General features: G+C 35.1%; 1 protein-coding gene across 9 annotated transcripts in view; it reads right to left on the bottom strand.

The window, feature by feature from the left end:
- The window catches only part of MED12L (mediator complex subunit 12L), a 343,992-nt gene that overhangs the window by 72,126 nt on the left and 251,310 nt on the right, over positions 1 to 20,556 (bottom strand). For all 9 annotated transcript variants that reach the window (XR_010139264.1, XM_054552827.2, XM_054552829.2 and 6 more), the window contains 5 exons: positions 13,735 to 13,882; positions 9,016 to 9,134; positions 8,220 to 8,363; positions 6,863 to 7,026; positions 3,645 to 3,776 (listed from right to left, as the gene is read on the bottom strand). Coding sequence is in view for 8 of the 9 variants with exons in the window: in XM_054552827.2 (XP_054408802.2) it covers positions 3,645 to 3,776; positions 6,863 to 7,026; positions 8,220 to 8,363; positions 9,016 to 9,134; positions 13,735 to 13,882 (707 nt within the window). In the remaining variant the exon portion in view is untranslated. The remainder of the gene's footprint in view (positions 1 to 3,644; positions 3,777 to 6,862; positions 7,027 to 8,219; positions 8,364 to 9,015; positions 9,135 to 13,734; positions 13,883 to 20,556) is intronic.

Below are 20,556 nucleotides of genomic sequence, written 5' to 3'. Positions count from 1 at the left end.
ATTAGAATCTATCTCCTCCAAACCTGCTCTGTGAATGAGACTGGCAGAAGGATTTGATGTAAAATCTCAGATTCTATATAAACTTAGCCATTTGTGCTTACTTTCCGTAGGTAGCATATCCATAAACAACATTCACCCTCTCTACTCAAAAGTTCTTTTATGCATCAGAAAGTCTGTTTTATAGAATAAGTTTTTGGCAGCAAAAGTATTTGTGCTTTGTGGTGACCTATGGCTTTTTTTTTAAACCCCATATTGTTATATACTTGCATCAACGGCAGCCAGGAATGAGTCCCTCGAAGATGAAAAGTCATAAAGACTCTCTATTCTAAACTATTGCCACTGTTAACAGCTTTAAGAAAACAGAGATTGTTCAGTTCAATGTTTACCAAAATGTAGCTTCAGCTCTACTCCTTGAGAGTCACTTTTGGGGTGTTTGTTAAAAATATAGAATCCTGGGCCTCCATTGTAGGTGTATAGAGTCTGTATGTGTAACAAGATCTCCCACATAAATCAAGTGCCAAATAATGCTTGGGAAGCATTACTCTAACAAAGAGGACTAAAGTCATCTACTAAATGGCAGCAATTACAATCTTCTACATTCTCTTTCTGTGTAGACAACTTATATTTTAAAAAATGTGTTGGCTGTCATTGAAGGATACAAGTTTGCAATTCAGAGTCACGACATTTTCAGTTTCTTGAGGTTGATGTGAGAATTAAAGCTCTTGATGGAAATAACCCAGCACAGTGCTTGGCACACAGCAGTAGCTCAATCAGTGGTAGAGGTGACCAGTGTTGTATCTCCCCCAAATACTCCTCTCACACAACTGTGTGAATGGTGTTTCAGAAAAAAATACTCCTCTCACACAACTTTATGAATGGTGGTTCAGATAAAATTATTAAAGTTGTTTTATCAGTACACTGATAGAAATCTCTCTGTGTATCTAGCTTTTGTTTGCCCATTTTTCTTCATCTCAAACTACAAATAGGTCTCTGACTTCAAGATATCCCAAGAAAATTGTATTTCTCTTACATTTTTTTAAATAGAGGAAACTTTAGACAGTGCCAATCACTATGATGTGCCACTCTGCTGACCCCTAAGTAATTTCTCTATTCACTGTGTGCTGGTACCCTAAATTTCCACACACCCCACGCCCAGCGCATGTTACTTGAATTACCTTATTTAACCTATTTGCACTACACTGCAGGAGTATTAAGGGTCAAATAGGCTATTGGGGCTGTCTGAGGAAGTTCACTATTAAAAAAAGGGCTGCTCTAAGAACTAAATAATGTAAGAGAAAGCTCTTTGAAAAATGTAAGCTGAAACAGAAAGCTCTATGTAAAGTAAGAGAAGAATGTAAGTATTTTTAAATTGTGACACAATTTCTGTGGAAAGATATTTCCTAAGACCCACTCAAATATTTCACAAAGGATTATTTTGAAACCTAACCCATTTCATATTTTCACACTTTATTGACACCATTAAAAATATGAATTGTCTTAGATATAACTACCATTCAACAGATTTTTTTTTCAGTGCCTACTAAGAGCCACATACTCTTTAAGACACTGGGATATAGCAGCAAAAAAAATAGAAAAAGCTTCTGCTGTCACGAAGCATACATTCTAAGGAGGAGCCAGACCATAAATAAATATAGAATCTATAGCGGGGGTAGCAAGTGCTGAGGCTCAGAATGATGACATGGGGGTGCTATTTAAAATGGTGTGCTCAGGGAGGCAGTCGTGAGTGAAGTGTGGGAGTGGGGCACACAAGTAACTGAGGACAAGTATCACAAGCAACGTAAGATAAAGTGCAAAAGCCCTACTGTGGGTAGTTCTTAGAGTGATTGATCAGTAAAGAGGTCTGTGTGGCCACAATAAACAGAGGGAAAGGGGTGGAAGAGAAGATGGGACCCTGCAGATCTTGAAGGCTAGGTAGGGATGGTGAATTTTATTCTGAGTGGGTGAAAAAATCACTGAAAGCCTGTGAATCATTCGTATATTAAAAGGATCACTTTAGTGGATATGTTGAAAATGCGTTTTAGAGTTAACGGTGCAAGCAAGGAAACCAGTTAGAAGAACTCCGCAATGGTCCAAGCAAGAGGTGTCCACAGCGGTAAAGAGAGGGTGAAGAATGGGCAGGTTCTGGAGACGCCTGGAAGGCAGAGATCACAGAATTTACAAACAAAGTGGATACAAGCTTTGACAAAGGAAAAAAAACGATAGTTGAACATCCTTTCCCTACCTCCTTCTGGGTTCCAAATTTGTTTTGTTAGCTATTACCTTCTACCACTCTCCTCCTACCCATCTATAGTTAATAATTGTCCTCAAAATAACATTAAATAAGCATTTACTTTCCAGCCCTAGTGCTGCCTGTGGGGGTAGCAAGTGCTAAGATACAATGAATGACAGGAAGTTGGGGATGCTATTTTAAGTAGGAATGGCCATGGAAGCAGAAAGACAAACAGAGTGAAGAAGTCAGCATGCAAATAGCTCTGAAAGAATGTTCTGAGTGGGGTGATTTCAAGAGCAAAGCACAGAATACTGTCTCTCACACTTACAGTAATTTGTAATAAAGGTTATAGCTACAGCAAAAAATAATTCAATATGAATTCTGGATAAGAGTATTAAGAAAATAAAAATATTTATAAAAATACAATTTTCTGGACTCATTAAACAATAAAATATTCCTTCAGCAATAAGATGTATTGACAGGAATCAAATACTACTATCACTATCAGGTCATGAATTTTAACTCTAAGATAGCAAGTAGGTTAACCGCAGAATTTACAGTACCTTTTTATGATTAATTCAGTTCTATTTTTTTCATACCAGGAAACATTAGATAGCATTTATCAAGCTGAACCTGAATCTAATACAATCTGTAATAGAAACCAGGTTTCCTACTTTTAATGCACATTGATTTAATGTTATTCAGTGAGGGTACTGGTCATTTTAAAAAAACTCATTAACACATGAAAAAGTTATCTGCTAAACAGCAAAATTGTTTTTGTGAAAAAAAAGGAAAAGTAAACACAGTCTGAAAAAGTTCTAGAAAAGTGAATGGGGCTATAGAACCCTCTATGAGTCACTAGGAAATAAAAAATGAAACACTGTAATGCCCAAAGGATATTAAAGCTAATCCAAGTAATGCAAAAAGTCAGCTCAGAAAAGGTAGATATCAACATCAAGAGGGATACAAATAAAGCAAAATACAAAGAGCTGCCTCATTGATCTATTAGATTTATAATCCAAATTGAATTTTAAACTTAAAATGGAAAGATATATCAAATAATCATTACTTCAGTAGGACTTACTTAAAATGCACTGTCTGTACAACATATAGAGAATGTAAAATCTTAAGAAATACTTTATTTATTGAAGAAATAAAATCAGACCTAACATCATTTCAATATCAGAAAAAAAAAACTTATGATCACACATTTATTTTGTATAATAGACTATCATGTATTGTCCCTGTTTATTTTAATATTCAGTTTAAACAAATCATGAGTATATCAAAATTACTGCCTAATAGATACAACTGCAATTAGCTTTCATTATTCAAAAGGATGACAATATTGTCAGGGTCACTAACAAACATAAGTATGATCCTATTTCTGTCCTTTTGAGTCTCTTCTACTCACCTGAAGAGGTCTCCAAATTTACTTCTGAGGTGGCTACATGACACATAGAGATCATAGAGGTAGGCTAAGATGCATCTTTCAGGGGAAGAACATTCTGAGGGGTTTACGACATGCTTGACCACACCACACAACCTGAGGAGAAAAATATACGAAGAAATGAGACACAGATTTGCTACTATATGGGTTATCATTTGACTCTTTTAGAGTGAAAATATGTATTATTTGGGTAAGAAAAAAGATATTGGATTGTTGAAACTAATAAATAGAATAGTAAATAACTCAGTACAATATAATTTTTCTATTATGACACTGAAATAGATTTTTAAAAAACTTCAGAAATGTCACTGATGACAAGAAACAAAAGCAATGAAAGAAATTCCTTCATAAAGAAGGTACGTATGGAGGAATCCACCAATTAAGTTGCTGTGACTGAGACACAAAAGGAAAACTGTTGTAGAGAGCCCCTGCCTCCTCAGATTCACAAATTCAGTCAGTGTGCAAAGATTCCCAAGTTTTCTCCTTTGTAAAGGAGCAATGCTTCAAAGCAGTCAATCTGGGAAACCCATTTTCAAGTGCACAAGCAGTTCATGGTTTGGAGTCACATTCCCCTTATGCATGTATACATTCCCCTATGTATACAAACTAGTAATAAATTCATTTTAGTTTATCTTATATAGGAAGATAAAGCCCCTTCTGTTTTGTGATATTCTGTATAACTCCTGTAGTTATAGGCCTCTTTGTCCATAGTCCATACAACACAGAAGTCCATACACCACAGATGTAAACACTTGTGGTCCATTCACCTATCTGTGCATCTGATTCCATCACCATCTTGTATTTTGTTACAGGGCTCAGCCATTATATTATACTACTGGAGTCACAGATGACAGATTATTAAAGATGAAAAAAGCTTTAGAAACTATCTGATTCACCATCCTTATTGTATACAGGAGGCTCTGAGAGGCAGAAAGGTGGGGTGACTTGCTCAAAGGCAAAGAGCTAGTTCTAGCAGAAGCAAGACAACAGCTTAGGTTTCCAGACTCCCAGATGAAACTCCTCTGCACTATTCAGGTGAAAGGGCAAAGTGGAGAGAATATAGGATGTCTAGGCCAAGGAGGACAATGGAATCACAGGTACCATAGGTGGAACCAAGGAGACTTCTTGAGGAAATGGCAATGTAGTACCCCAAACCCTGTGAACTGACATCAACAGATGGGACTACCTGGCAGCAGGTAAAAGCTGCCAATTAGAACAAAAGTGTCACACAATTAAGAAGAAAAGTAATGATTCAACCTGTTAACTACATAAACAAGCAAACCCAAAACTATGCAGCCATAAAAAAGAACAAAATCATGCTCTTTGCAGCAATATAGACGCACCTGCAGGCCATTATCCTAAGCAAACTAATGCAGAAACAGAAAGCCAAGCACATATTCTCACTGTAAGTGGGAGCTAAACATGAGGTACATGTGGACATAAGGATGAGAACAACAGACACTGGGGACTACTGAAGTGGGGAGACAGAGAGCAGGGGAAAGGTCTGCAAAACTACCTACTGAGTACTATGCTCACTTCCTGATGGTTTCAATTATAACCCGAAACCTCAGCACCAAACAACATACCTTTGTAATAAACCTGTACTTATACCCTCTTATTCTAAAATAAAAGTTAAATGAAATCCTGATATTATCTATAAAGCGAAGAATTATTTTGTGACTAAAGTAAATAAACATTTATTGAGAGTCTGTTAGGCTTAGGTATCCATCGTATAGTAGTCAGTGTTTCCTCAACTTCTTTGATTTGCCAGCAATAAGAAAAACATTTCACATCGTGATCCAGTGTACTCGTTCACATAAGTACAAAGAAGTGAAATAATAGTTTTAAGAATAATACTTATCCTTACTAATATAAGGTAAAAATATGACAAAGTTAAGGTCAAATATGATTTTATGAATATTTAACAGGATAAAAATTTTCAAGGCCAAACTAAATGATACTGAAATCAATTTCAAAATAGCAATATTAAAAACAAAAACAAAAACTTGTCACAAACCATTAAATTCATTTCATGACCAACTAATGGGTTTCAATATACTATTTTAAAAGTAGAACAGATTAAACAGCATGAATAAGCTTCCAGTTCGAAAGATTTTTATTAAAATCTGTGAGATTTATTAGCTATGTGATATAGGGTACATCACTTCACCAAACACTTAACAGGCCTGAATCTCAATTTCTTGGGCTGTAAAATAATACTAAATTCAAACTTTATACAGTAGTTGAGTTATTAAATAATTCTCTATTTCCTGAATTCTAATATGTAAATGTTCTTACATTCTGACGTTTTTAGGATGTTTCAGATTTCATTTCATAACATGTAATTAATACAAATAAAGGTAGCATTTCCTCTTTCCCAGAAGAGCTACTGTTAAATTGATATCATTCTAGGATAGCATATAAATTGATTACATGTGCTAGATTAAAAAAATAAAAGGTACTATAAAACCAAAGAACCCCATGATTCTTTTGAGTTCAGAAGGAAAAACTGAAGAAATAACAGGTTGTCTTTCTGTGTTTAAATAAAAAGCCCTGGAGAGTGGATAAAAAGCAGCTTATGTAGGTTTTTGAGAGCTCATTACACTAATTTGGTGCCCTTAGCCTCAGTCTTTAATGGGGGTGGTATTAGCTAATTCTGTAGCTCAACTTCACTAGTAGCGTAAGCCCCAGCCTACAACTGAAAATGAAGTCATTTGTTCTAGATTAATTCTTATCAAAAGATTTCTTTAATCAAAGAAATGCAATTGAAGAACCAAATTTCTAAGATGATAATGTATGCAAAGCTTATTTGATATTGAGTCTGCAAACATAAACTGAAATTACATGAATAAAGAAGTTACAGCATTCACTATTCATAATATGCCAGGATGCTGGCTAACATTAACCGTAGAGTGCTATAATTGATTAGCTTTGTACTTAGAAACCAGGGAGAGGGAAGAAAGGCAAGGAGGAAGGGAAGAAGGAATCACACATTATTAGAAAGAACATACTTTACATGCTTAGATCTTTTTGATCAATGTTTTCTGGCAAGAGTGTTCTTTAACCATGTTTTAATTAAAACAGGTATCAGTACTATTTTTCTTTTAAAACCACTACAATTTTTCATCACTAGTTATACATTCTGAGATTGGAAAAACAACAATGACATGCTATATACCAACCCTTCAAACACCTGGGCTGTCTGATCAGGATTCAAGATCAGACAACTGTGATAGCGCCTGAGAACAGCCACGATGCAGACACACAGTCCTGTTGTATAACTTCCTGCCAGGCTGGAGGATTTTAGGAGCAGTTCAGCTTCCACAACACTCAGTTCATTTAGTAACTGTAACAGGAGAAAAGACTGAATAAAAATGTAGGTGCCAAAACAAATAGAGAAAACATTTATTTTTATAAACCATAGATATACTGAGTCATTACACTACAAATACATTCCCTGAATTTAACTTTTTAAAAATTTTTAATCCTTTTCCAATTTATAGAGTTGTTCTTCTGTCTAGACATCAGGATGTATACAATTAGGAAGTACCCAGTGCTGAAATAAGGTACTGAAACTTTATGGCAGTGCAAGGTCCTGGACTGTATAATTTTAGAAAACCCCACTTTTTTAGAAAACCCCTCACTTTTCTCCCCTTTGTCTTTTTAATAAAATGAAAGTTATTTGAAGTTATCTGGCTTTTCTTTTCATTAACAAAGTTAATATCTCCTATAAAATAAACAAAGGAAACCAAGTCTTATTTCTGTTTGCTAATAACAGAAGTAAATAATGAACTCAAATGTGCATAAGAAATAACACAGTGGGGCAAATCAAATTATAAGGTTTCTTCTGGCTCTTAACCTAAAACATGCTCTATTATAAAGAGCAAATACACTTTCATCTTTCCTTCAGCAAAATAACAAAGACCAAAAGAAAAACAACAACAACAAAAAAAACAGAAGAAACACTCAAAACTCTCACATTTTTAAATGGTATATATTTTGGCACCAATGATAATTATTTAACTGAAAACTATGAACACAACTTTAAATAAAATATTAGTTTAAGACTGTTAATTCACAATGTCTAAATTATTCAAAATTGTACTATGTCCCTAAAATAATGTTAATGCACAGCAATTGGTTCATTTGATTTTTATTTTTTAAATTTTATTTATTTATTTATTTTTGAGACAGGGCCTTGCACTGTCCCACAGGCTTGAGTGCAGTTGTATGATCATGGCTCATTGCATCCTTGACCTCCTGGGCTTAAGTGAGTCTCCTGCCTCAGCCTCCCAAGTAGCTGGGACTACAGGCATGCAACCAGCTAATTTTTAAATTTTTTGTGGAGATGGGGTCTCACTAAGTTGCCCAGGGTGGTCTAAAACTCCTAGATTCAAGCAATCCTCCTACCTCGGCCTCCCAAAGTGCCAGGATTACAAGCACAAGCCACTGTGCCCAGCTAATTGGCTCACTTTAAATCGCACAATGCCTGCTGGATTTGCTTTCCTAAAAGTAAGAGAAACATGGTCTCTTTGACACCTGTATTGCGAAGTCAATTAGTCCATTGATGTTCAGTGCTGGCTCCATGAGATCAAAGATGAGCTGAATGTGGTGAGCCAAAGGGAGATGATAGGATGTTCCTGACGCAAAGCTTGTGATTTGTTCTAGCACATTGTTAGAAATCTGTGCAAACAAAAGCAAAAATATTGTAAGACCAATATTCCAAATAATCTTTTACTAAGATAAATCATTTTTACATTTTAAGACAGTTGAATTTATACATGATTCTACTTTGACGAAAGTCAAAACATGTTTCTATAGAAACTATAAAACCAAAAGAAAATGATTTTTTCATAACTACAATTTTAAAAAATACAAAAAGTTGTCATTCAGATCTAAATCTTAAGTATTCTAATGGTAGAACAACTACAAATATTAATGTTTAGACACATCCATTTGAATATCAATGGATCTGTAAAGCAAAACAGATGTGTTTTCTTCTCAATTTCGTAGTATTTTATTTCAATCATCAACAGATTTCTCATCAATTGCAATACAGGACCAAACTCTAATAACCTAACTATTTCATTAGCTATTACTTTATATGTCACTGATTATTATCATAAGGACAAAAAAAGTACATAATAAAAATTAATCCTTCGAGGAAGGCAACCTGACACTTAAAAGAACTACTCAATAGTCTGAGATACTTCCAAGTATGTTTATAAAATATATGTCTAAAACCATTAAGGCTGAGAAAATATAGTGCATGAAAAAAAATTTTAAGGAACTTAGAATACTGCAAATGCATAATAAAACAGCTTTAAATGGCTACCTGAGATGTCACTTGATGTTGATCAAAATATGAAAGGAGCTGGAGTTTAGTGAACACAGTCTCCAGTGTTGGAAATGTCTCCTGTTTGTTCTTCCTGGCTTTTTGTCCTTCGTCCCCAACTACATAAACATAAAGCAGCTCCATTATTTTCCATTTAATAGAAGCTCTTGACATTTTTAATGGATACTTTTTTTTTTAAAGTATAGCATACATACAGAAAAGTGCACAAATACTATGAATTTCAATAAAATAAATACACAATAAGATTTTTGAATACAAAGTAACAGAATGGAATCTCAGAAACTCTCTCAGGCCTCTCTATGCATGTCTCCCTCCCTAAGAGAACAAAATCCTGACATCTAACAACTTAGATTGCTATTGCCTACACTGGAACTTTATATAAAGGAAATCATATAGTATATGCTTTCCACATCTGGCATCTTGCTATCAACAGTATGCTTTTAGATTGATTCATATTGCTGAGGTAATTTTAATTTGTTCTAAAAACTAATAATTCTCACTTATTTACAGTATTCCAATGTGTGACTGTACCATCATTTACTTAACCATCCTAGTGAGTAGTTTCCAGATTTTAGCTATCATAAAAAGTGCCTTTATGAACATTTCTCACTAAACAACTTTTAAATTACAATGATATCCACCATGAAGGTGGGGAGATCTCCTGGGCTCACTTTGACTTAATCAAACACTTGCTTGGCATCTTCTTTGGAGACTCATCTTGTTACTTTTCTGACACAGTTTAATATATTAAAAAAAATAAATTACATGATTCCTTTTTTAATGGTGGCAAAAAATTAAATCACTCCACATTAATGAAGAAGTGCCATGTTTATCAAATTAGCATAAAGAGGTTTGAAGAAAATTCCAATTAAAAAAAATAAGCATTGCTTATTCTAGGGGTACTCTTCTTAACTGGTCTAACAATAAGATCCAAAACTAGATTCAATCTTGCTTTTAAATACTTTAATATTTTATATTTACAAAGATAAATCTAAAAACAAAAAGGAAAAGTTGGATATATGATTGATAATGTCATTTCTAGCACTGTGATTCTAAGTAGTTAAAGGCTACCAAGACAAGAGTTCTACTCCTCACACTGTCCTCTTCTTTAGGAAAGTTTAATTTCAGAGAACAAATGTTACTTTATAGATTTCTCTATTAAAGACACAAGAAATGAACAAGATTTCACTGAAGTCAAAAATATTTTGCTAATGGCAAATGTAATGGTCTTAAACAATAACATGAAAATAAAAGAGACTTCTCTTTCAACAATAAGCAATTAGTGGTTAGAGTCAAAAACAAAATAAAACAAAACACCAGAAGGCTGGCTCTTTTCTAATTCCCTAAATAAAGAAACCTTGATGCCAGAGTACATCAGAATTTAAAGGTGCTGGGGTAACATAAGTTACAAGCTTGTGCCACTTTTGGCCAGTAACACCAAACATAATGCAAAGATTAGGAACTAACAAATTCATTAAACCTGCTTATTTTTTCAATATCTATTCTCAGAAGTACAAATTATGTATGAAATTTTGCCTTCACTGTAGCTGCTCACATGTCATAAGCATGTTTAAAATAACCAAGTTTTGAATTTTTCATTTACTAACATCTTTGATCCAAGGCTGAAGAGCTAACATCAATAGTCTTGTGCACAAAATGCCTTACAAGTGAAATTAATGTATTGATTCAGTTCTTCCTTTCCTGGGACAAAACAAATAAACAATAACAACAGACTCAAAGAAGTAGATCCTACTAAAAACTCCCAAGTGCACCTTTTTATTTGTTTGTGCTAATAGACTCCATTTATCTATGTATCACTAACTTCTTATAACTTCATCTAAAAGAATGTAATTGGTTCTTAGCAATTTATACTCATTTTAACAGCAAAATGTAAGAAATCAGTGGTGGTTCTCAATGAAATACTTTATTTTAATGATATTTACATGAGTAACATTATAGTCAATATGTATTTTCCTCAACTTTCTTATGTTAATTTGCTTTTATAACGTATTATTGCTCTTTTGTTGCTTAATTTTGATTTTCCTTTTTAAAAATCTTTAAATCCTGAAACTTTAGCCTCTTAAAGGTTGTCATAGTAAGCTTCACTAATATTTTCCAAAGATACACCATTGACAACCAAAAAAGATAACTGGTCAAAGCAAATGAAAAATGAACTTTGATCATTCAACTGGAAATGTTATTTAAATTTTATATTATAAATTCCCCTAGGCAAGACCTGGCTGATCTGACAACACTCCTAATGAGTTGGTTCCTCAAAATATTATTTTCATGTGTTCCCAGAAATCAAATATATGCTAACACAAGGTCTGTTTTCCTTACCAGTACTCATGTTGCTGAAAAAAGTGGGCATATTTCTATTAATATGAAGTACAGTTAGTTAATTTCTGGTGCCTACACTAAGTTTTAACTAGTGACTTAAAATTAAGATTATTTACAAGACAGCAGCTCACTACATCCCAAATGAACAGCTTTCTGGTTAAGGAACTTTATCTAAAATGAAAGAAAGTCAAAAATCCCCTCCCAACGATGTGGTTCCACAGATGATGTTTCTATTTACTGATAAAGGTTGAGGATCCCTATTCTGAGAATCCAAAATCTGAAATTCTCCAAAATATGAAACTTTGAGTGCAGACATAATGCCACAAGTAGAAAATTCCACACTTGATCTCACGTGACAGGTCAGTCAAAATGTAGACACACAACACAGTTTATTAAGCATCCCCAAGAGAAAAATAAAATTACTTTCAGAGTATGTATATAAAGTGTATATGAAACATAAATGAGTTTCATGTTTAGACTTGGGTCTCATCCCCAAGATTTCTCATTATATATGCAAATATTCAAAAATGTGAAAATATCCAAAATCCAAAACCCTTCTGGTCCCAAGCAGTTCGTATAAGGAATACTTCACCTGTTTCTCAAAAGGCAGCACAGAACAACAATGTTTTCTGCTTTGTGAGTTCATATGCTAGAATTGCCTACTTGAGGGACTGCTACAAAGACAGGACAAACTGTAGTGTGGCATTAAAAAGCTGTGAAGGAAGTTTGTAGGCTCAACAGAAAAGGATACCACATTGCTTCCTTCCCCTTCCCATACCCCTCAGCCTTCTAAAAAGTTCCATAGGATCTGGAAAGACCCTCTAAAAATAATTTAGATAAAATATGTATTACGAACCTCCTGAAGGAAATACTGACTCCCCCCCAACCCCATTTCCAAGTATACCAAAAGTAGTTTTAAATATTCTTTGCTAGCGAGTTTCAGGGCTTCTAAATTCAATCTTCTAAACGCAACTGTTTCCTCTTCTCTAAGACAGAGAAAACACCAAAACAACAGATAAACAGTTTTCTTAGACAGAGCACTTTCTTTTTTCAAATTCAATAACGACACATCAACAAGAAGGTTTCATTTCCCTTCCACAACTCTTGGCTGCTTCCTCAGAGAGCTGAGGTATTTCAAAGTCCTTAACTGGGAATGGAAGAGAGTTAGGGAAGGTGATGCGAATAACAGGAAGGATAACTTTCCCACTGTGTTCTGAGGACTATCACCTCTGACATCAGATACCCAGAATGCCATATGCAGATGGAAACACACTGCCTCTTGTACCATGTTTCTGCATGTGCACCATGATTGACCGGGAAGAAAGAGAACCTATCTGCATTATTAAGATCTGTATTTTTCTCTAGTAAAGATCTAGGGTGGACAAATTCTAGCAATTTATCCTGCTAAAGTCTAAGAGCTGGATCTCCTATGAAGAGTCCATAAAAAAGTATATGTACTACAGAACAGTAGGGCTCCTAGAGGTGGTTTGTACCATGTGCAGGAAGAATGTTTTTACATTGAGTAAACACAAACTTTCTTTTTCCTTCTATGATTTAAGTATTAGAGAAATAAACACCAGTGGTGGTAGCAGGATACCTAATTATATATTTAAAATAATTTGATTGCCTAATGAAATAAACAAACCTTGAAAAGAATAATTAGGCAAACGTGAAGTGGATAATTACAAAATTCCAATTACGCAATGTGGTGATACAACATAAAGGCACAGCTTCACTGTAAAAACTACGTCAAAAGGATGAGGAAAGAGCATTCCAACTAAAGAAGACATTATAGAGCAAAGATCAAATTTTCTTTTATTTGAAATCATTTGGAGATATAGGTAGTCATCACTACCTACTGCAATCATTTTTCTCAATGATGTAAGAAAAGATGAGCAAATATGCTGTCATGATTTTCAATTAACATGCAAATGTGAGTGCCCCAGAAAAAAAACTAACAAGAAGCATGGAAAATTATGGTAAGGAAACAGAGAAATGGATCTCTTCCAGACTAAGGGTTTTCAACTCATTCTTCAGTACTTCATTTATTACTACTATAGAAAATTTGAGAAGTATACCAAAAATCAGAATAAATTACCTACACCTACCTATGGAATACAATATTTTAATACAATAATATTTAATATTAATACCTTGTATTCATATTTTAATACGAGGGTTGCTATAAATGGAAACAAGGCTTTAAAATTTAAATGTGCTTGTTCACATTTCAATGTGAGAGTCATTCAGGAGGGGAAATGCTCTGTTGACAGTGACATAGAACACTTTGATAAAGACTGTGCTCAGAGGGAAGGCAAAAGGCAACAGAATGGGAGCAAATGCATTAAGGTTCTTTACCCCCTGTCTCTGTGGTGCTCTTCTTATTTAGAATTTTCAGGATATCTTTGGTAATCTTCTTCAGCTGATGCCTTGCTTCATCACGCTCTTTGCCGACTCCATAGAGAAGGATTGTGCGCTGGTTACATTCATGACTTGAAGATTCATCCTGAAAAACAGAAAATGCATTCTGAAACTCTTGTCTGCAGGGGTGGGGTTGCATTTCATATCCCTGAAATGCACTGACCACAGCACCTCCATGCTGGCTTGCGGTGGTGGCATTCCGCCCTCCCTTCAATTCACCTCAACCTCCACTGGCAACACCCTTGTTTTTCCAGTTTGGAACTTGCTAACATTATAAAAAAAAAAAAAAAAAGTGTCAACTGACCTGAAGTCTTAATAGAAGCACTTGATGTGGGCGTACCCTACAAAGTAAGTTTTGGCTATTGAAAAACTTTTCATTGTTTAAAATTGAACATGGCATTAATTTCACATCATGTAACATATTGTCTAGTCATATTTTTCCCTTAAGGAAAATGTTATCTCTTCATAAGCCTGGTTTTATATATAGCAATAGTAAATATTTACATTTAGGGAAAAATATCTTGCTAGGATCCTCAAACACCTTTATAAAAAATATTCCTGGACAGGGTGCAGTGGCTCATGTCTGTAATCCCAGTGCTTTGGGAGGCCAAGGTGGGAGGATCTCTTGAGGATAGGAGTTCAAGACCAGCCTGCAAAAGAGCGAGACTTCATCTCTACAAAACTATACATATTCCATTTATTTCCAACATGACTGTGTGAGATACATGTATATTTATTTCCAAAAGACAAAACAATAAAGCGTGTAGGTGTCATTAGGTGTGAGGCAAACAGCTGAAAATACAAACATGTTCTGACATCACCACTCTTCCCTTCTGGACCACCTCTCTACCACCACCCCATAGGCACCGTGAATCCAAGCACCATTTTTCTCCCACATGGGAAAGAAATTTAGTCACAGCATAACGAAAGCATATGCACACCACTGAACACATTCCTCAGCCAAAGTAAGAGTCCAAGATGTGCCCTCTCTTGTGCCTGGCTCTGAATCTTTCTATAGCAATTTCTCTCTTGGATTTTATAATCTTCCATTTTCTTAGAAAATGTCCAAATCTATCCTTCGGTAAACTTCCTTTTCTTACTCTATGTATATTTTTGCCCATGGCAAGCACTTACCCTTCCCAACAGCATCCATCTTATCCTAAGGAGCTTATATGAGAAAAGAATTCCTCACAGAGAAAACAAACTACACTGTGTTCCTAATTAGTAGTGGCAGCAACAAAGAACACAAACCTCAGACTAGGAGAAGTCCAATGTTTGATCTGGAGTACTTCACATGTGTACTCTGCACAAAGTAGCATATTGCTTCTGCAGCGTTAAACTAAGCGCCTGTTTTTCTCTCTCCAATTCTGTTATTTGGTTCTCAGTCTTTGTGTCAGTCTGTCTTTCTCAGGGACACACCTGCCACTGCTTCCCATTGCACTAGTTCCTTTTTTATTACACATTACAAGAAATAAACATCTATATGCCCTGCCAATCTATCTATTTCCCACCCCCAAATGATTCTTAATGTTTCAGGTGTTCATATTTGCCAAAAAAAAAAAAAAAAGAAAGCTAGAAGCAAGTTTCTCTTAGAAGCTGTTCTTATTTAATATCCTGAGTACCTCTCCCAAATTTTCAAAAGATATTCCTAATCATAGGATACAAATGACATAAGCAGTGATCCCTAGAGCTGGCTGCGCATCTGAATGAGCTGAGCTGCTTGCTAATTTCCCATTTTCGTTGTTGCTACAGAGAATTACTGATATATATATATATATATATATATATATATATATATATATATATATATATATTTTTTTTTTTTTTTTTTGGTCTGGTGGGTTGTGTACATATGAACCCTAGGAAGGAAACAGGAGGGCACTAAGAAAATTATGAAAAATGAAGGCAGTGCCAGTCACGTGCTTTGGCAATTGTTTTCAGTTAAGGCATATATCAAATGGTCCTAATGTAAATATGCATGTGAAGGGTGATGACTTTAGCACAGTTATTCAGGAACTGTTTATAGAATATCTATTTAAGGCAAGACAAAATGCTAGGAACCCTGAAAAAATACAAGGATGAATTATTCCTGTCTTCAAGGAGCACAGATTCAATGTCATCAAAGTAGTATTTACAGACCTAGAAGTCCAAAGAGGGGTGGTGAAGGAAAGTATCCTAGAAAGAGCCACATGCTCCTCACAATCGCACGGGATCACTATGGCCCCAAATTTACCAATAATAGCCCAAGCTTGGGGTAAGAGAGCTGTGACTGCATGCTGGTTGTGCCACTTGCCAAGTCCATGATCTCGAATAATAAACCTTCCCAAACCTCCGATTCTTCCTCTGAAAAGCGGGGTAACATCCCTTCCTTGTAAGGTTTTCGTGAGAAAACCTGGGATAAAGCATGTAAAATGCTTTGAAGCATAATGGGCAGTGTTCATTACTGTTAATTCACATGCTAGACTTCCACTCCTCCCCTGCACATCCCCCACACCCACACCGAACTGCATTACTCAACATTTCACCAAGACTCTAGGGCACTTCCTCCCTTTGCTGTTGCTCGTCCTTACACTTAAAATACTCTCATAGCCGCAATTTCACTTGTTGAAATGCTATGTACAAATACAGTGTCAGTTCCCTCACTCTGTCACTCCAGTTTATTGAAAACCTCCCCACAGAAGGAGTAAGGAGGGGAAGTAGACTTTGGAGCATTTATTACAGTATAATTCACTTATTTTCTAGGTATTTGTTTAATGTCTGTCTTCCTCATTAGTGTGTAAATTTTGTGGAAGACTCCATGTCTGTTTTGTTCATTTCTATAATCTCCTTAATAGGCAATGAGTTAGCATTTAATATTTGTTGAACATACTAAATACAAAATAAGCGGACTAATGAACAAATATATAGCTAAAGGAATAGGGCAGAGATGAAGATAAGGAGAAAAATCAGTTTTATAGGAAACTTTACCTGATGATTAAGTGTTGAGAAAAATGAAGGGGAGATGTGAGAGACAAAGCTAGAGTAAAAAAGTTTGTAGGGTGAACTAAGTTTTAGTGGTGGGAATGAAGACTAAGAAGCAAAATGAAGAGGTATCTAAGAAGTTAGGAAAGGATCAGGCTTTTGAACCCAAGGAGTAAATGTGCATCTCATTGGACTTCAAGATGTATCCACTAGTTAAAATCTATTTATAATGTATAATAATAACTAGTATTGTTTATATTACCAAATAATCATTATTAAATAATCTATTTACAATGTATAAAAAATACATTAATACATTATAACAGCAGGGAACTTTTGAATTTACATGTAATTGCAAGGAATTTGAAGGGTAGATAGAAATGTGTAAATGTCCAGTAATTGGTTTGATATGGGCCCTAACACAGAGGTGACAGCTCGGAAATAAGGGCAGTATGTCAAGTCCTGGGAGGGGTGCAAAACCTTCACATTATGTTTAGGGAAGAAGGGCTAAGAGAGCTGAGATGGTGAGGGGGGAAATAAGCCAGCAAATGGTGCACATACACGCTCCTTAATTGACAAGATACTATAATTCGGAGTCACACAAGTCAGGGGAGGGGATACATAAGAAAGAGTGTCACTGACAACGTCCAGTGAGGTTAAGAAGTCACAATGGATGTGACCTCTTACTTGTTTACTGAAAAACCATGTGTGAACCTCAAAAGAGAAGTTTCTCTAAAGTGGCAGGGCACAAAGCTAGGAAACAAGGGGTTGAAGTAAGAGGTGATGACGAAATGGTGAAGATAGGGAAGTGACCCACATTTACCAGGAGTTGGACATGAAGAACAACAGCTTGAGAGGAAAGAGAGTGTTATGAAGATCAAAAAACTCTTGTTTCAGACCTATCTTTCAAATAAACAAATTTCCATAGTAGAAATCGAGATTGGGGAACAGATAACTGATGATAAAGGATATAAGAGACAATGGCCTCTTGGCTGGATTAATATGGAAAGAAAGAAAGAAACATCTTTCTACTTGACCATCAGAAAAAAAGAAAATTAGTGAAAATAAAAAGATTTTGAGGTGAAGAAGACACTTAAGAAGCTCAAATCATTCCTTGGCCTTGATATGCTCAGGGAGTTGGGCCAAGGAACAAAGTCATGAGTTGAGAATGCGGGGCTAAAACTGAAAGCAAAAGCAGCATGTAGTGAGCTGGAAAAGAATCACTGCTCAACCTCTATATGGGGTGTAAAGACAGTATCCCTTTCTTAGCATTAATATTTTCAGGGAACTCATGATAGGTGTTACTATAGTAGTCTTCAAATAGGACAGGCAGAGGCATTTTAGAAGCTACTATTTTTCAAGAGCCTACAAGATTTGTTTATATCAGTTTTTTATACAAGTAGAAAATGTAGGCTGGGCATGGTGGCTCACATCTATAATCCCAGCACTTTGGGAGGCCGAGGCAGAGGATCACCTGAGGTCAGGAGTTCGAGACCAGCCTGGCCAACATGGGAAAACTCCATCTCTACTAAAAATACAAAAACTAGCCAGGCGTGGTGGCGGGTGCCTGTAATTTCAGCTACTCGGGAGGCTGAGGCAGGAAAATCGCTTGAACCTGGGAGGCAGAGTTTGCAGTGAGCCGAGATCATGCCATTACACTCCAGCCTGGGTGACAAGAGCAAAACTCTGTCTCAAAAAAAAAAAAAAAAAGAAAAAAGAAAACGTAGAAGTCTTCAAATAGCAATTTATAACAAATGAGAATAAAGTCAACCTAAGAAAATATACCAAATATTTTCAAAAGTATCAATGATTTCTGTTCTTTCAACTAGGTGTTTAAACGCCCTCAAGTTGCACAGTTGTAAGAAATACTAATAATCTGAGATAAGCACCCAAAAATTACTCCTGTTTATTCCCTCAAGGATACAGTTGTTGGACAAGAAAAAGCAACTGGAGAGTCTATTATAGGAGATGTCAGGCTACCTCTTTTATCCTAGTCCACTTGCTGCTATTGAATTGAATGTGTCATCTCCCATGTAAACTAAGTTCTAAAAATCTCGTCCTTTAGATCAATTACTTTCTTTCTCCAGATATTATCTCATACTCACAGAAACTTAATAGATGAAGAAACTAGAAGCGTGCATGCCCAAATATTTCAACAATGATTCAATTATCATAGAATTTTAAAATTACTAATGTCCTTAAAGAAAAATGAAAAAGATCTCACTCAGAATGTGCTTCCTTTCTTCCAAACACTAATAAAAAACAGATAAAGTGGATGTAATTGTCCTTCTGATAAAACAAAATATGGCACTTCATACTTCCCAGTACTTCCTAATTTTTGCATGCTCTACTTCAAATGCAAATCCAGTATATATCCGGAAGTAAACTGCACATAGCAACCTACCACGTCTCTAAGAAAAGCAGTAAAAATCAGTCTTTAGAAACAATAAATGCATTTAGTTAAAATTTTTAGCTTATTAAATAACTCTTAAAAGATGCCTTAAAACATTATTTCTTTCAGCTGAATCTTTCAATATACCATGCTATTTTGTTTGGAATAAAACAAATTCATATAAATGTTCCATCAGGAATAAGCTTCGAGCCTGGGAGGAAGAATGGGTGTGCACATGGATGAGGAAACTGTTACAGGAATGAAGAAATTAACAGGTTTTTTTTTAATCATTAGTAACTATACATAGAGTATATTTTCTGTAAATCAAGAAAATAGGCTGATTTAACTAGATTTGTATATGAAATCTTTGTTCTACACAGCTTATAGTGCACAGTGTGACTGATATTTATATATATACTAGTCCTCTACTTACAAGCAAAACACTTAAGACTGGGATGTCAGATAACTAGGTCACAAAAGACGGCATTATTTTTTGCGAAATATTTCAATGCCCAAGACTCATTATTTTTGGAACCTGTTGATATCTAACCTAAATTTCTATATTCTAATGGATAAAGCCAAGCTAGCAGACATGACAATGCACTGCTTTAAAACACACGCCCTCAAACAGAATATTAATGCCAAAATGACCACATTTAGAACCAGAGGCCACTGGAACTAAAACAGCCTAAGAGCTATCAAATGTCTTAATTATATCTCTATCCTCCTGCCCAGTTCCAAAAGACTACAGGTTTCAGAGTAATCCCATTTGAAGCAAACATTTTCAGATGAGCAGACTACCTTTAGTAGACTTAGTAAAATAAACAAACCAATTAAGCCACTTAAAAGTAAAAATTCTGTTCATTTTTCTAACTCATCTCAATTATACAAAATAACCAAATCAACCAAAGTTAGCTCTGTTCCCAACACTAACACAAATAACTACAAACTGTATGTGTTGCTGTTATTTACTAATGAGAGATTAAAGTATATATAACTTGCTCTGCTTCTATTCATATGAAAATATACTTTTGTAACTGAGATACTTTTCACTTAAAGCTTTTAGTCACTTTCAGCATTAAGTGGTCTAACTGGCAGCCTTCCTCCAATGAAAAAATGTTATCACAGGTGGTTTGTAAATAGGTATGTAGTTGTGAGTTAAAAATCAGAGGAAAGATAAAGTTAATTTAGATCAAGAACTGAAGCCCTTCTTTTATCCCTCAAATCTGTACTGTTAGCCCTTCTAGAGGTTTAGAAATATAAATTCTTAATAACGTAGTATGACTTAAGTATCCTGAATTAGTAATACGGCAGATTGATTTGTTAAAAATAATCATCATTTTCTTGAATAAGCCCTGTTTCACTTGATGGTCTTAGAAAAAGCATCATAAACATCCTTTAGCATT

This window comes from Pongo abelii, chromosome 2 (assembly GCF_028885655.2).
Source record: "Pongo abelii isolate AG06213 chromosome 2, NHGRI_mPonAbe1-v2.0_pri, whole genome shotgun sequence".
Classification (NCBI taxonomy): domain Eukaryota; kingdom Metazoa; phylum Chordata; class Mammalia; order Primates; family Hominidae; genus Pongo; species Pongo abelii.
This window is presented reverse-complemented; position numbering and strand designations above follow the sequence as displayed.